A 16,288-nucleotide genomic window follows, 5' to 3' on the forward strand; every position below is an offset into this window, starting at 1 on the left:
GTTCAGTAGTGAACAATCCAGTACATGATGAAACTGTGCATCACAAGTTTTATGAGCACATGTGCTAATGTGAAAGGCTTGATGTAAATATAATGTGAAATACATTTAATTTCTCAAACATGTGATGTCAAAACTTTCATAAATCCCCTTCATGATGGACTTCAACATTTTACCACAGCACTGGTAAATTACTGAATCAGAAGGCGTGGGTTAATTTTCTTTAGACCACAGCACAGCTGAATGCTTGAATCTGACTGGTCAGATGATGTGCATTATTTTTACATGAAAGCACAGAAGGGCACACAGAAGGTCAACACACACACACACACACATATATGTGTATGTAGAGAGAGAGAACAGAGCAAGTGATACCAAAAAGAGGGCATGATACTAAAACATAAGTTAGAACAGAAACTAAATTGTCTCTCAGATGTTCCACAAACATTAACTATAAACTGTTAAAATGTACAACATTTCAGTTGTCAAATGTCAGAATAACACCCTCCAGAATGTGCGTTTTCATTCAAATAATGGGCTTTGGGGGTAGAGTTAAGTAATGCCCCAGCTGTACAGTATTACTGTAGAACATTATGGTTTATCGTGATTTTTCTTATAATCTCAGTAGGTCTGACAATAATTCCTCATAATCTAAGCATAATTATAAATGGATTACAAAAACCTGTTTTTTTATATAACTCAAATAACTGTTGATATGATGAAGCTTTTTGTTAGGAAAGGATTGGCATGATGAAGTGGTTGTTGGTTCCAACAGAGAAGTTTGCACATTGCCAGTAACACGACAAATGTTCTTAATTTCAGGAAATAAAAAGAGCTGGTGAGGAACTAAATGTGTCTAGATGTTAAAACACGAGTGATAAACTCTGGATGTTCAATATTCTTACATGTAACTATAAATGGTTAAAAAAAAAAGCATGAGATGAAATGCATGAAAAATAAATGAAGAAAATTGCTGTAGTGCACAAGCAATAGCCATCTTCAGGACATGATGTTATGGGGAAAAATAATCTACTTTGTGGCTGTAATGGTGTGGATTATCTTCCTATAGCAAAACAGCCTGTTGTGTGTTATTACTTAAGTGTAAAACTGCAAATCTCTGGAAATGGTTGGATAAACACTATTTTTCCAAAACATTCTCTCAGTTTGTGTTTTGATGGATGTGGTGGAGAGTACTGCTGCCTAGAGTCATTTTAAAACACACACACACAAACAAAAAGTGACTTTCCCTGAGGGTCAGGACAATCTGACTCAAACGCTCATGTATGACGGTCAAAGCTGAAAGTCAAACTAGCCCAGATTTTTCACAAACGCTTCTTTTCCAGAGCTGAGCCGAACAGATTTAGGGACACAGCGTTCCACCTGGACACACCCTGCAGGGTTAGACAGCTGTGCTTAGTGCGGCACAAACGTTTGGCTCGAGCGATTTCATGACGTTGGTATTTGCTGATTAGTTTTACATTGAACTCGCCCCACCCCGTGTCATTTGCTTTCTCTTTCAGCGCTCACTGACAGCTCGGCTCCGAGAACATTCAATGGGCAATGAGATGAGCAATGGGTTTGATTAGCACTTGCACTAAAGAGTACAGATACTCATACATTTCAAAATCCTTCATATCCTTAGTGAAGGAAAAATACCTGCCAGATATCCAAGATGCATGAGGCCACTTCTGTTTGTCTCTATAGTTTTTCCTATTCTGTTTTAGCTCCACAATGAGAAAACAAAATGTACCTATTGAGAAAGTTTGACATGCATATCAAATTTGCACTGAACAAACTGGATTTTCAGCAGTGTGTGTTCACTTTCCGCACATTCATCTTCAGGCCGAGAAAAATTGGAACAATGTACTGTATCAACAAGAAGTCATCTTGACAAGTGTATGTTAATGAGCCTGTATTACTGGAAAAGGAAATACATTCAGTCTTTCTTTGGTAACGTGTTTTTAAGTCGCACTATTGCTGTGGTCAAAAAATAATTGGGAAAAGTCTCTGCTCAGAACCCTTAAAGAATTTCATCAACGACTCGACATGTCAGAGCTTATTTTCTAAGCAAGCACTGAGTAAGAAATAACTGCTTCAGTTAAACTCATTAGTCCTGGGGCAGAAGGTGGATCATGTGAGAGGCCGGTATGTGTGAGAAAGCGAGAGTGTGTACGCGCGTGTGTGTGAAAGTGCGAGTGTGTTGTTGTTGTGTGTAAAAACACAAGGCTGTGCGCATGTAAACACATGAGCCTCTGTACAAGGCATCTTTGTGTTTAGTAAAGAATCCTCCAACAGTGTGTCCCTGTTTGTGGCAGCAGTGAGACTTTAAGCCGAACCTCGTTGGGGGTTGACCATTGCCACAAGCGTGTTGGAAAAAAAAAGACTATGTTTGTTCAGGATTCCTCTCTTTAGCTGTTCTCCGCCCTCTTCTCCTCCTCCTCCTCTCGCACTCTGCCATTCAGAACATGAAATCCCTACACATTCCAGTTCAATCAGATTAATGTGTGAGAGCTCGATCACGAGAGATGGTGAGAATAAACCAACCCTTCTCCACCTCATACAGCCAAAACCTCTTAACACAAGAGGCTTCGTTCATCTTGGCACTTCAGCTGAAGGCCCACAGGACTGGACAAGCTAAAAAGACTCATTTTAGCTTTTTCCAGGCTTTAAGGAACAACATGGGTTTGTGTTACAAAAAGGACGGTTGTCAATGACAAGTTGACAGCCTCCCCCTCACATATTTTTATTTTTGGGTACCTACTCACAAGCCTTTTTTAGCAAACGTGGTTGGTTGGTTTTATTTGCCAAAATAAAGTCATTTAAAGTCGTTAGTCATTTAAACCACAGCACCCCTGACCAGAATAAAGCATTTAATGATGACTGTATGAATGTGTCACACAGCACCACACCAGTTCATGTCCAGTTCACTCCCATGTTAATGACCATCACCTTTATTTGTCCCTCAAATTCTGTAGGTCAAGATTTTCATTGGGTCTTTTGCACAGACTCGGTACTGATGGTTATATATGATTTCGTGTAGGTTTTAGTTTTTTGGGGTTTTTTTTGCTAACATGACCTGACAGAATTTCTGAGAGTAGTGTAAGTCTTATAAATAAGACATAGTAATAAGTTAGTCGGATGTTTTAGGTCACAAGCATAAAATATTTAGAATTCTGCTGTTAACTTTGACCAGTTGGCTAACACGAACTAATCTTATCAAAGCAATAGCCATCTAGCAAACTTAAAAAAAGGTCTGATTTTTTTGGAGATCTGGTTATAATATTTAAAGACCTTTGTTAAAAAAATACAACAAACAAACAAACAAAATCAATAGTGTTTATGATATTTATTTTAATGATAGCAAGACGGCTAATATTTGTCTGTGTAAAATCAAAGCGTTGTCATAGTTTGGGTTTTGGGGGAAAGAAAAAAAACACCCACTGGTCTGCACAGAGATCTTTCTTGACTAAGGGTGTGCAAAGGTATTCAAATAACCAAGAAGCCAGTATGTTAATACTGATATTTGTTATGCTCTATATCTCAAAAGAGTCTATTTATCTATAAAAAGAATCCACAGCTCGCAGATGATTTATAACGGCAGTGTCATGGTGTGCAAGTAACAGGAACTAAAAAGAAGTCTCTGGAGCATTATTTTTTTTTCCTCTCATGCAGGCAGGAGCGGGTGGTCAGATATTAACCGTGGACATAAATCAGGTACCTAGGGTATGCAGATTAAAACCTATTTTACATCAGGAGTGGCACTGAAGGCACAGCGCATCTCGGCTGCTTCACAATTCTATCCACAGTGTACTACTATAGAGTGAAGCATTCCTCCCTACAGTCATAGCTTTGTGAATTTTACCCAATTCTTCTACAGCACTGCTGTAGAGTCAAACGCTGACATTCAGGCAGCTTTTATACTGCTAGTTTGGTCTGAAACAGAGCACGAGTCACATGAAAATTTGGTGATGTGAAAGTTGTCATTCGGTCTGGGAAGCACACCGTGATACAGAACTCAATGAGGCCTGTAGGATGCGGTCTGCTGTATTCTGCTGTGATTCCTGAGCACTCGAGTCAACAGTTTGTTCAGGAATTAAAGTAACCTGCGTATGTGTTTTAGAGGATGTATAACAATAAGAAAATCACATATGAGTCACTCGTCTTCTCCGTGGACATTTTTGATAATGAATGATGAATGTAAATACACAGAGGTTCGATAGATTCAAGTGAGGGGCCTTGGAAACAATCACACTTGGATTCAGATGACATCCAACGTGCCCAGTGTGAAAACCACTGTTGTCAACAAAAAGTTTTCTGTTTATTATTCCTCTGTATTACGTCTGTCAGACACAAACCAGTGCACCGCCACAGACAATAGGAAAATTTCATTACAGTGGAAAAATGCCTCTTGATTATGCACTTGAAAAAGAGCTGACCTTTTCACACTGCTTTCTTAAATACGGCCTGTATAATAATGACCAGCAGGTGACAAATACTTTCAATGGAACCTGCCAAACATGGAGAGATGGTGGTAATGGAAAGCCCAAGGAGTTTCCCTTTCAGGGTAATTACAACTGTTTTTTTTTTTTTTTTTTTACATACATGTCACACACTAGGAAAGGAGTAAAATTTCAATTCCAGTTGAATTGTGTATACTTTTAACAATAGACATTAACCCAATGCAGGCTTTACTGAAACCTCTCGGTAGGTCCCTAATGAGAAAGCCAGAGGTGACCGTGGCAGGGAAAAAGTCCCTGGGAAAACATGAGGACGAAACCATTAGAGGAACCAGACATGAAAAGGAATTCTTCCTTTTCTAGTTGCCACTTGATAGCAGGATTATGAATCACAGTATAGTATAAATCACATGTAGATAGACATAGAAATTAAAACTTTGCTCATCACTGACAATTTCTAGCAAATCACATCATTTGTACCAATGGAAAGATCAATGGAAACAGCAAATATATCTTCTAAATAACCTAAGAACCCTCTACAATGCTGCCCTTGCGTATGGCACCTCCAGCATTAGAATAATCCCACGTCCTTCATAATCATTCAGTTTCTCTTCAACTAAGCCAAACAGTAAAACCAGCCACAAACACATTAAAAGGACTGGAAAAACAGCTCCATGAAACAGAAACAAAAGCTTATAGTGCACCAACTGCCTCTGTGGAAAAACCAACATAAAGTATACGGGCCACCAGAAACTACCAGAACAGCTTCAATGCACATTGATATAGTGTTTACACATTTCTGGAACTGCAACAGAGAACAAAGTCCACCCTCTTCCGAATTGATATACCCTCAGCTGGTATTTTAATGGTGATAGACAGTCTTATCTAAAATGTCATTCCAAAATCTCTGTTGGGGTTCAATTGGGTTTACAGCTGGTGACTATGAAGGCTATTGCATATGATTTCCAACACGGTCATCCTCCCATCAGAAGGGTTAAGTGATCAGTCAGACTAACTTTGTATTTATTTGTTATAATTCCTCCCTACAAGAGAATAAGTAGATCCAAACCATTGTAAAATACCCCAGACAGCATGTACACTGGGGTCCAAAAGTCTGAGAGCACTTGCGCTTCTATTCTGCATTCTTTTCTAATTTAATTGACAACAAATTTCATTACAAATGATCACTGACAACAATATAAATGAAAAAAAGAATCCGTAAAAGATTTCCATGAATTTCTTCTCACAAGGACAAAACCTTATGATCCATTTTAGACCAAATCCATCACTGTGTCGTCTGAACACGTACTTCTGTAGAAGAGATTAAGCATGAGGAAAATCTGTCCAATTGTGCAAAGCACTTAACATGGTCACCATCAGAAATTTAAATAAGAAACCAGAGATACATACAGGCTCTAGGATATTAAATATTCAGAATATGAAACACTTTCATTTTTAAATTTCAAAATTCTTACACATGTATATTTCCAATTTCAACTAAATGAAATTTAATCAACCCACTCTGATCAGGTAACTACGAACGTGTTAACTCTATATATACGCACACAGAATACAGCAATGAAGGGTCAAAGCCCCACAGGCGTGACCTGAATTGCAGCTGAAAAGGACGTTTTTAAGGAGAAACATTTTCTTGACAAACATTCTGCTTAAAATCTACTTCATCAAGAGGGCTCAGTGAGGCAAGAGCGCAGCAATAAGAGCATCACGAGGCTCATGAATGCCCATGTTGTTTCACACAGTGCTCTTCGAACGTGTGAAAGCAGCTTGCTCAAGATTTTGGCTTCACACTTAACAGTTTTGCCTTTTATTTGCATGACAAGAAGACTAAAAAAAAAAAATCTTCTCTCTCCCCAAGTGCTAATTCAAAGCCACACTTCAAATCAGACTTGAGTTATTCTGGATGCTCCAACTGCTGAATAATGGATAATATCAGTCCACGGTGCTCATGTTGATTAATATTTGCTGGTGTTGATAAATATTTTTTTTAAAAAAAGGGCCTAATCAACAGAAAGAAGTGCTGTTATTTAACAAATTAACCAAGAATAATGTATAATCGTTTCCATTCTTTTAACATACATGGAAGAGTCTTTGTTTCCAAGTACTTTGTCATCAAGTTTTCCGCAACAGGAAGACTTGCTGGGTTTTTTTTATACCTTATTCTTCAAGAAAGAAAAGGGGAAAAGGTTGTTGGAACAGCAGCAAATAACGTGATGTTCCATGAGATTAAATGTAACTATAAATGAATAAAAGTCAGTTCTTTCATTAATAAATACAAAAAATTGCCGAAAACATTTAAAACAATTCACAATGTGCTGTTATTGGAAATTATACAATTCAGCTCAATCATACAAGTCGACTAGTGTGACTGGCCGAGTGTCATTCCAAGAGTAGTTATATTTAGTTGACCGCACTGGTTATATTTAGTATAGCTGCAGTGGGACGATTCACTGAGTGTAACACTCTGCTCGTTTGTGTTCGCATGTAAAGTTTCACTTCCTAGTTCAAACATTTTTAATTATAGCTTAAGTATAATATTTCTTCGGATGAACAAGAAAAGGCAGAAGGAAATAGAAGCACCTTTAACAGGAAAGAACAAATGAATGTGAGGTAGCGAACAAGCTAGTTGACAGGCTATAAAGTGTGACTTCTACAGGCTCTAAGAGAAAATTAAACAATTCTTGCCTATCTCGTTTTCAAAATGTCATTTACTTTTTTTCATACCAGTTCTCATACCACTCTGTCATTGATTATTTCCTGTAAAAGAAGTCTCCTTTTATTCCTTAGAAAAGAGATAAAAAGTTTGCAGGGTATCTGAATTCCAGGTCTCTCAGTCTAAGCCTGGGGGAAGAGACATAAATGCATCAATCCATGACTTCTAGTACTATTGACACATACAGACTTCATTTCCTTTGTCTGCATTTGTCACACTGTAAGTCACAAGACCGATAATCGGCTCACATCAATGAACAGTCAGAGATTTTGTGCTTTGCGAAAACAAAAGGAGGCATTAAAACCGGATTAAATGAACAAAATGATGCCAACCAATTGTGAAAGATGGACACGCATACAAGCTGAACTTATGTAAATATTTCTGATTTTGCAGGTAAGGTGATGGTTAATTTACCAAATAAAGTCATATCACATAATGCAAAACAAAACCATGTCAATCAGAGATGATCTACCTGAAGCTTTAAAAAGAAGCAAAAGAAGCATGGGTGTATGAATATTCCTAACCTGCAAAATGATTCCTCCATACAATATCAGCGATAGTCATTGGTGGGCCCCCGACAGGGTGGTGTTTACCTTTGTCGTGGTCAGTCCTTATCATATCCATTAAGGAATTCTCCAAAGTTTGCAAGTTAAATGGATCAAAGGGCCGATTCCGGTCCTAAAAAGAAAAAAAGGGGTTAGATGTTTAGATAAATTACATCATCTTACTTTTCTCAAATCCATCAGTACTCAATAATCGTAATCGTTTCTCTTAGGATACTGTTTAAAAAAGTGTTAATGCATACAGGAAGAGCCGATCTAAAGGAGCCATATGCATTCAATGAAGGGGAAATGAAGTGAAGTGAATAAAGGGCAACGTAAATCAATTGTCCCTGAGGGCATGAGACCAAGAACAAGCACTCATCTGTCATAACTGGCAACAGTGCTGACATGTAAGTCTCAAACTCTCAAAACCATGTATGCCTTCAAGGAAATATGTGACAATAATGCATGGTCATGACATGTCTGAGCAGATAACCATTCCAGTATCGATGCCAAAGATGAGACACGCAAACCAGATCATATCCAAATGTATGAGTACAGCAATAGACAAATGTAGTAAGTCTATTCTAATTAATATTTCAATTTTATACTTGGGCCTGATGCTAACACACGTTGATAGCAAACTACAGACTGAAAAAGAAATCCGGTCATCAAGATGGCTGCTACAGTTTGTAGTTCTGCTTCTGTACTGTTTACAGGTAATTGTCTCTGAAACTGTGTGAATTTCAGCAAACAATTTGCAGTGATAAACTAGCTTTCTTTCTCTGTTGCAGGATGTTAGCAACATTAGCAATGTACCTCCAATGTGGTGACAAAATAAGACACAAATATTATACAAATTTCCTTTTTCTTTTTGTTTTTAGGAGAAATCCATAAACATAAAACACTGGAGGAACAAAACCTAACTGCTTGACAGATCTGGGCAGTTTTACCTCAGGGTATGAGTCTCCTCTAAAAAGCTACCTGCAATTCAATGCTAGCATTTCATGTTAGCATGAAATAAGAAATAAAGTTTGAGTTTAAAGTCGATGAACAAAATATATAATGGATTATTAGTCATTAAAATAATTTAATTTAATAATTTGATCCTTCTGACCGAATCGAAAATTTTACCACAACACAGAGTTAAAAGGAATCAATTAATCGATCACAAGAACCTTTTTTTTTACTTCTGACACAATTTTGCACAGACATTTCAATTTAATACGAAGTTTAATATGAAGATCGCTAGCTGTGCATCATGACTCTTCCACAACTAAAATGTCAGTGTGTTTTTCCATTTCACTTTGCAGTAGGAATCAGTTGTGCTACGAAACGGTTTTTAATCTATGCCTTGCCTCAACTCACACAGCGTTTGTTTTGCTCTGGTTAGGTTTGCTCTGAAAGGTAAGGAGAAATCAGGGTCATATTTGGGTTTGATTAAAATTTAATCGGCATGAGCAAAGTTTGTGTCATTCTGCAAACCCACACACACTACAGCTGATAAAGACTTCATGTTTTTGGTGCATATGTCATTTTTTATGTGCATGTGAATGGCAGTTTAAATATTTGAATATTATTCAAATAATGCCTTGAAAAATTCGAATAGTAATTTTGCCTTAAATAGCCATGTCTAATATTGATACTCTGTGTTGGACCAGTTTATCAGTAACTGTTATAAAACCCATGAGCTACATCTTATCTGAAATTGTAGAGCATGGATGGATAAGTGTGTCTGTGTGTGTGTGTGTGTGTGTGTGTGTGTGTGTGTGTGTGTGTGTGTGTGTGTGAGAGAGAGATAGAGAAAGAGCATCACCCTGCCCAGCAAACAGCAACCCAGTTTGCTCAACACCACAGCTATTGTCATGTAACTGACAGAGCCATTCAAAAAGTGTTATTTCCCCTCTCTGAGCTCAGATAGGAATCTGTCCACTTTGTACTAATCATCAGCGTTCAAAACGCTGAGCTTCTCACTTCAGTCAGGGGTTACAACACACAAACACACAGACACACACACACACACAGCCACACACACAGCCACACACACAGCCACACACAGCCACACACAGCCACACACAGCCACACACAGCCACACACACACACACAGCCACACACACACACAGCCACACACACACACACAGCCACACACACACAGCCAGCCATAGTGTCAGGAAACCCTGTTAATTAACTGATCTTGTTATCTTGACCTATGACTAGCATTTCCTTAAACATTTTCAGCTATTGAGTCATCCTAACACTTACATAAGCAGTAAAATGACACATGATCCATGTCAAACTGACAGCTCGGTGATAATGTCAGACTATGGGGAGAAAAAACATGAAAGGTAGCTTAAATTCACATGTCTTTTTATAACAAAGTATTCACACCCCTTGAGAATTTGCATCTCAAAACAGAGACACACCGCTGGGAGTTCCAGCAAATTTACATAGCCATTCTGCCTGGTTTGACTGTTGAAGATCAGACAAGCACCCGAATGTAAAATTCCACAGTATGGAGAGGTGAGTATGTGTCTGGGGTCTCAGCTGATGCTGAAACAACAGTATTTCCCACCGTTTCGAAATTCAGTCACAGTATACTGCTCTCTTACACCACAGTGCTGTTACTATTTCAAATCTGATTGCTCAGAAACTGTCGAGCCTGACAGGAATATCGGCTGCAAGGCTTTATTACTACGTCTACAGCATCAATGTGTATGCCATATAATCTGTGTACCCAAGTCTAACTAAGAAAAAATTAAAACTTATTTAACAAAGAAAAACACAGAATCTCTTTATGACAAGAGAAAGAAAGAAAGAAAGAAAGAAAGAAAGAAAGAAAGAAAGAAAGAAAGAAAGAAAAAGAAAGAAAGACTGTAGAGGGAAGGACTGTGTTTAGCTATTGTAAAGTGATAACAGGACTTGTTCCATAAACATTCCACAAAATTATATATATATATATATAAAAACTGGTCAAACATTCAATTTGCTAGCCAATAGAATAAACAAAACATTTGAGGATGTCTTATTCAAAGAAATAATTTACAGAAAAACATGTTGTAAACTGTAACTGTTAACTGTGATTATCTTATGATAAGCAGTAACCGGCTGTGTGTTACACCACAAAACAGTTAAATACTGCCATAACCTAGAATGTATGGGGAAGAAAAAATCTGAGAATATTCCTTGTCAATGATAATTAATCAACAAATCACTTTGCTAACAGTAAACAATTAATGTGCAGGTTTCTTTACAGGATCAAACTGGGTAGCGAGTTGTAGGATTATGTGACTAAAGGTCTGCAAAGCCATACTGAAATCAGGGAATGGGTGGAAGACACAGGGAAATGACAACACCAAGTCAATATGGCTTGGTGGATGTCCGTTGGAGATCTGGCCCAGTAGTTGGCTTGTGTAACTGCTTTCTGACTGTCCTTCCCCCTTTTCTGCCTTTTTTGTTGTTGCTTAATTTCATCACACCAGACTGCTGGACCGTCCCCTTTGACCTTGTGTAATCATTAGTCTACTTTGTAATGCCATGTCTATTGCTCTAAATCGTTTACTATTACCTCAATCTCAAATGGAGAAAAGGTGAGGTTCACTATTAAAAATATTTTTAAGAGTTGTAGGAAAACACCCCTTCTTTAGGGTAAGAAAGAGTATAGCTAACCGGGTCTAACCTGGTCACTTCATTGCTTTCTAATTTTCCATTAGAATCTACTTAATTGAGCTAAAAACACTTCTGTATTATTAAAAATACCAAGATCTAGAAATACTTCTCTCTAAATATGGATGGACTTTTCCATACTCCATGCCATTGCTAATTGAGCTCATGTATAACACTTCCTATATCCCAAAAAATATATATTTTAAATGGATAGTGTGGATTTTAAAACCTTATGGACATTTACATGACCCAAAACCCAAATGTATATAATCAGAATCAACCACCTAAGAAAATATAATCATTTCTGTATGTAGGGAATAAACATGTTAACATCCAGGCGCTGACCGATGCTGTGCACTAGCGTAAGTGCTAGGTATTCATCCAACACAGGCCGTCCTCATCGCTGTACACAAAAGATGATCTCACAGCATAATGAGACAAGAAAAGACAATTGAACTTTATAATCTGTTTCTTTTCCAGAGAAGTGCAACATAAATATTCTTGCTTTCTAAGCAGAATTGTGTTTAAACGAAACCTGTTCTGCCTTCCAGTTCATGTGCAAAACAACCAAACCCTGCATCACTGGTGAAGAAGGCACAACTCGCACAAGTCGTCACTGGAGACACAAGGCAGAACCTGTCGCTTGGTGGATAAGCACCTACATGACTCATCAGTTTTCTCTCTCTGCCGCAGTGCTGACCTTTTCCACTGGTGTAAAAGTGCAGCTACTCTGGGGTTAATCCATATATGGGAGAAGTACACAATACAGCACTAACACATTATAGGGAGGCTTAAATAAGAGTCTGAAACAAGATATGAGCCTTCAGGTATATAAATATAGTATATATTATACTTCAGTTTACAGTATACTGCATTATAAGCATGCATTATAACCGCCAAAGTGCTCATATCTTTTTTTTTTTTTGTAAAGTCCACAAGCTAAAGGGATGTTTTAAACATTTTTTTCCTGAACAAGCCACAAACTAGAAATTGACTTATCTATATTTAACTTTATTCCAGAATAACAGGGCCCAGTATTTCCATTCATGACAGCAGTGACAAACAGCTCAGACATGCCCAAGGGGCGGCGTCTGAATGTACCGCCCCCTTTACAATCCACCAATCAAATTCACGTGCTGGTACCTTTAAACGCCCCTGAGTGAGCTGGCAAAACAGCATGATGGAAATTAACCATTTACACTCACTGGTACAGCCTGTTTTTTATTAATCAATAAAGCATTTAAAAATTAATATGTATATAGAGAAAGCTATGACAGATGTCACGGGCTTGAAGGGAGGATAGAGGACGGGATTTGTGAAAATGATTTGCCCGGATGACGTGCATTCAAATTCATGTTGAAAAGGGTGCAAATGTATGGAAGAACTGGTGCTGGGTAGATTTTAAAGTGTTGTCATGAACATCAGACCTTCACTGAGACCCAGTGGAAAATGGTACTGATAAGAGAGAGAGAGAGACAGAGAGAGAGAGAGAGAGAGAGAGAGAGAGAGAGAGAGAGAGAGAGAGAGAGAGAGACAGACAGACAGACAGACAGACACAGAGAGAGAGAGAGAGAGAGAGAGAGAGAGAGAGAGAGAGAGAGAGACAGACAGACAGACAGACAGACAGACAGACAGAGAGAAAGAAAGAGGCCGGAATGGTTATTTGACCTTCGTGTAAAGGTTAGAGAGTTGTTGGCCATCTCTGAAGGTCAGACTCTATACCTATCAGTTCCTTATCAGCACAATAGGAATGATCATATATTACACATATAAACTAATAAAGAAACAACCCTGAAACATCACCATGAAACCAACCCTGTGAGTTTATTATAAACCCCACATCATTCTGCAGTGTGTGTGTCGCCCTGGTACATAATAAAGATAGACATTTACCTGAATAACAGGTCACACAGCAGAACCATCAGTAAGTATTACAGGCAGACATTTGGTGTTTAAAACCAGACAGAATGTGCAGACAACACAACAGTCCTCACCTGAAAAGGTAACATATTGTTGCCGTTGTCCGTCCTGAAGGCGTTGTCCTCCAGCCAGGGTTTGGGGGTAAGCGGGGCGGCTCTGGGGAACTTCGGCGGGGCGATGACATTAGTCGGGTAGGGCTTCTTCATCGGAGAGATGGGGTTAAGAGCCGAAGGCAGGCCGACACCGCCGGCCCTGCGCGGGTCCCGGCCGGCAGGCAGCCCGCTCCATGGGTTAGAGCCGGAGCTCCACACGGCGCTCTGCTGTGCGCTCCACGCCGAGGACGAGGAGGATGAGGACGGCGAGACCTTACTGTTCACCACGGCCTGGTGGCTGTATGCGTTCCGCTGAGGAAAAGCAGCCTGGTTGGGACTGACCGGAGATCTCCTCTGCTGCTGCTGCTGCTGCTGTGCCAAGCCGATCTGCGGAGAAAATCCGCCTCCGAACACCGGGTTGACGTGGTGCGGGAAGTTCTGAAACAGCATAGCGCCGTTTACCGAGGGGATTCCTTGGAAAAAACTATCGTCCGCCGTGTTCGCCGTCCCCGATGACCAAGTGCTGGCGAACGACGGAGACAAGGAGTTGCCACCGGCCTCCGGGAAGCTCAGCCCCGGCAGGATCGGTGATTCCATTGCTATTTTCTCTTTGCTGCTCTGGACCGAAGGCGCTTGGCTGCTCCCGCTCGACGGGCTGCTGCTGTCCTCGGAGATCACCGGCTCGCACGGTGACGGAGTCTCGACGCTCGCTGGGTCTTTCTGCTGCTGCTGCTGGTGAGGCTGAGCTTTGTTTTTGTCCATCAGTAAATCATCCTGCATGGCTTGCTGAGCTGCAAGAGGGAGAAACAGAGACGAGTTATTATTGAGGATATCGTACACCACCACATTCGGACTGCTGCGGTGTTTGGGAGATGAAAACGACCCGAGAGGGAGACTGTTATAGCCGCCGCCACTGCTGAGGAGAGCCGACTGTAAGGCGAACCCGTATTCACCCATTTAACACACTCACTCTCACACACAGGGACCGCTCCAAACCTCAATACACGAGAAAGGAGCTCTGAATGCACCGATATTCACCGATTTTTTTCGCCACGTCTCTTTTTTTTTTCCTCTCACCGGAACTCCAGACTGCAATGTGAAAGTGATTCTTGTTCCTGTTTTTCCCCCCGTGACCCCGCCCCTTTTTTATAAATTTGCATACGTCAATAAATATAGCCGCGTCCTTCAGCAAGGTTAAAGGGGACGCGCAACATTCTGCTCCTTTATCAGATACCACCTTAAAATCAAACAACCTTGTATTATCTTAATAAATCCTATTTTATACTCTATGGTAGTCTGGATTTTTTGAAACATTCATAGTTTATAGTATATGATCAATGTATAGCTATACATATATACATAGATCATATACTATAAGCTATTTATACTAGTGTAGGATTCAAGCATGGCGAGTCTTAAAATGGCTGTATAATGATCTAATCTTCACACATGACCTCAGTAAATCATTACAAACATTAACTATTTCCCTGGAGAGTGCTTTTGTTGCAGACGAATCTGGTTATATAACTTAAAACATCTACACATTAGTCATTCTACAGAGACAGGAACCATACAACTAGGTATTAATTCTATATACATATTAAGACTACAGCATTATGATCTACATAATGTTCACCTTTATCCTTTTTGCATTGTTTTTGTGGATTTGTTGTTTCATCTGTCGTTCGACATGTTCCCAAAACTTCATGTCTTTTCCGACACTCTGCATTTAAAAAGCAAGAGATGACAATTGAGGATTATTTGAATGCAGATATCTCTAGCTGAGTTACACTGTATGCTTGTTTAGCACAATATCTGAGCTTCAGACATATCACTGATCAACAAAGTCTCTATCTGTTATATAGTTTATGACAGTTTGTGTTTATGCTTTAATATTAATCAAATATACACCCTCAGGTACCTTTATTATGTAACATGTACCTGGTCAAAGTGCCCAGTAATATAGTTAAAGGTAAAATTGTGGTTTATTTTTGTGGCTAGTACCTCGGTAAGAAGAATAAGTACAGTTTAGTACCTTTTTTCTTTCCTGAGAGGAAATAATGAAGGGTTTAAATTTGCCTCATATGATACTGCTGCAGCAGATGGCTGACCAAAATAACCTGAAGCACTAAACTAGGCTGAGCCAAAATAGAAAGTACCCTATCGATTATTATGTGATATTAATGTGTAGATTAAAATATGACTGTAAAAAGATCTTCAAGTAGGCCAAGTGTGCTATGCGACACTTTTAGATCTGGACCAAGAGTGCCTTTTTCTCAGGAAAGGGTGGAATTTGAATATTACACAACAAAAGGTTGGGTTTTTAACTAGAATAAATGATTCTTTTCCATGTAATAGAAGTATGTACGAAGCAGCTGCATTTAATCCTGGTCTTCAAGCTGCTGCATAAGAACCGCCCATTCAAGGTCAACAGAGTGATCAATACAACTGGCAAGTGGGCAAAGTATAGGCTACAGTGTACACACACACACACACACACACACACACACACACACACACACACACACACACACACGTGCATGGCCTATGCGTCAAAGCTTCTACATCTCCATATATTTTAGGAGAGAATCATATACTATTGGGGCAATCGGAAGGGAGTCATGCATCCTGTTTCACTAATCAGACATCAAGCCACAAAAATATGCTACAAAAACATACATGCGTTTTTTTATTGCACTGGTAAACTACACGAAGCAGACTTTACCTTGTCGTTCACCTTTTTGGATTCTGTAAATAAGTCTATTTCTTTTTGCCTCGTCTGGCTATGGATAATGACAAACCTTTCTACGTTTCTACGGCGAGGTCGAGTCAGCAGTTGATCCAACAGCTGATTGACTGCGGCGCATGGACGGTGGACGAGGGATT

General features: G+C 39.4%; 1 protein-coding gene across 7 annotated transcripts in view; it reads right to left on the minus strand.

Annotated features, from left to right (window-relative positions):
- The window catches only part of cpeb3 (cytoplasmic polyadenylation element binding protein 3), a 41,797-nt gene extending 25,537 nt beyond the window's left edge, over window positions 1-16,260 (minus strand). For 2 of the 7 annotated variants that reach the window (XM_060872780.1, XM_060872779.1), the window contains exons 1-2: window positions 13,385-14,499; window positions 7,779-7,863 (exon numbers count right to left, since the gene is read on the minus strand). In XM_060872780.1, the coding sequence (XP_060728763.1) occupies window positions 7,779-7,863; window positions 13,385-14,359 (1,060 nt within the window). In that variant the 5' untranslated portion in view covers window positions 14,360-14,499. Of the gene's footprint in view, window positions 1-7,709; window positions 7,864-13,384; window positions 14,512-16,127 lie in introns of those variants that run through there. The other 5 variants (XM_060872778.1, XM_060872777.1, XM_060872783.1 and 2 more) reach the window with 4 other exon arrangements.
- Window positions 16,261-16,288: the final 28 nt, after the last annotated feature.

This window comes from Tachysurus vachellii, chromosome 6, assembly GCF_030014155.1.
Source record: "Tachysurus vachellii isolate PV-2020 chromosome 6, HZAU_Pvac_v1, whole genome shotgun sequence".
NCBI lineage: Eukaryota > Metazoa > Chordata > Actinopteri > Siluriformes > Bagridae > Tachysurus > Tachysurus vachellii.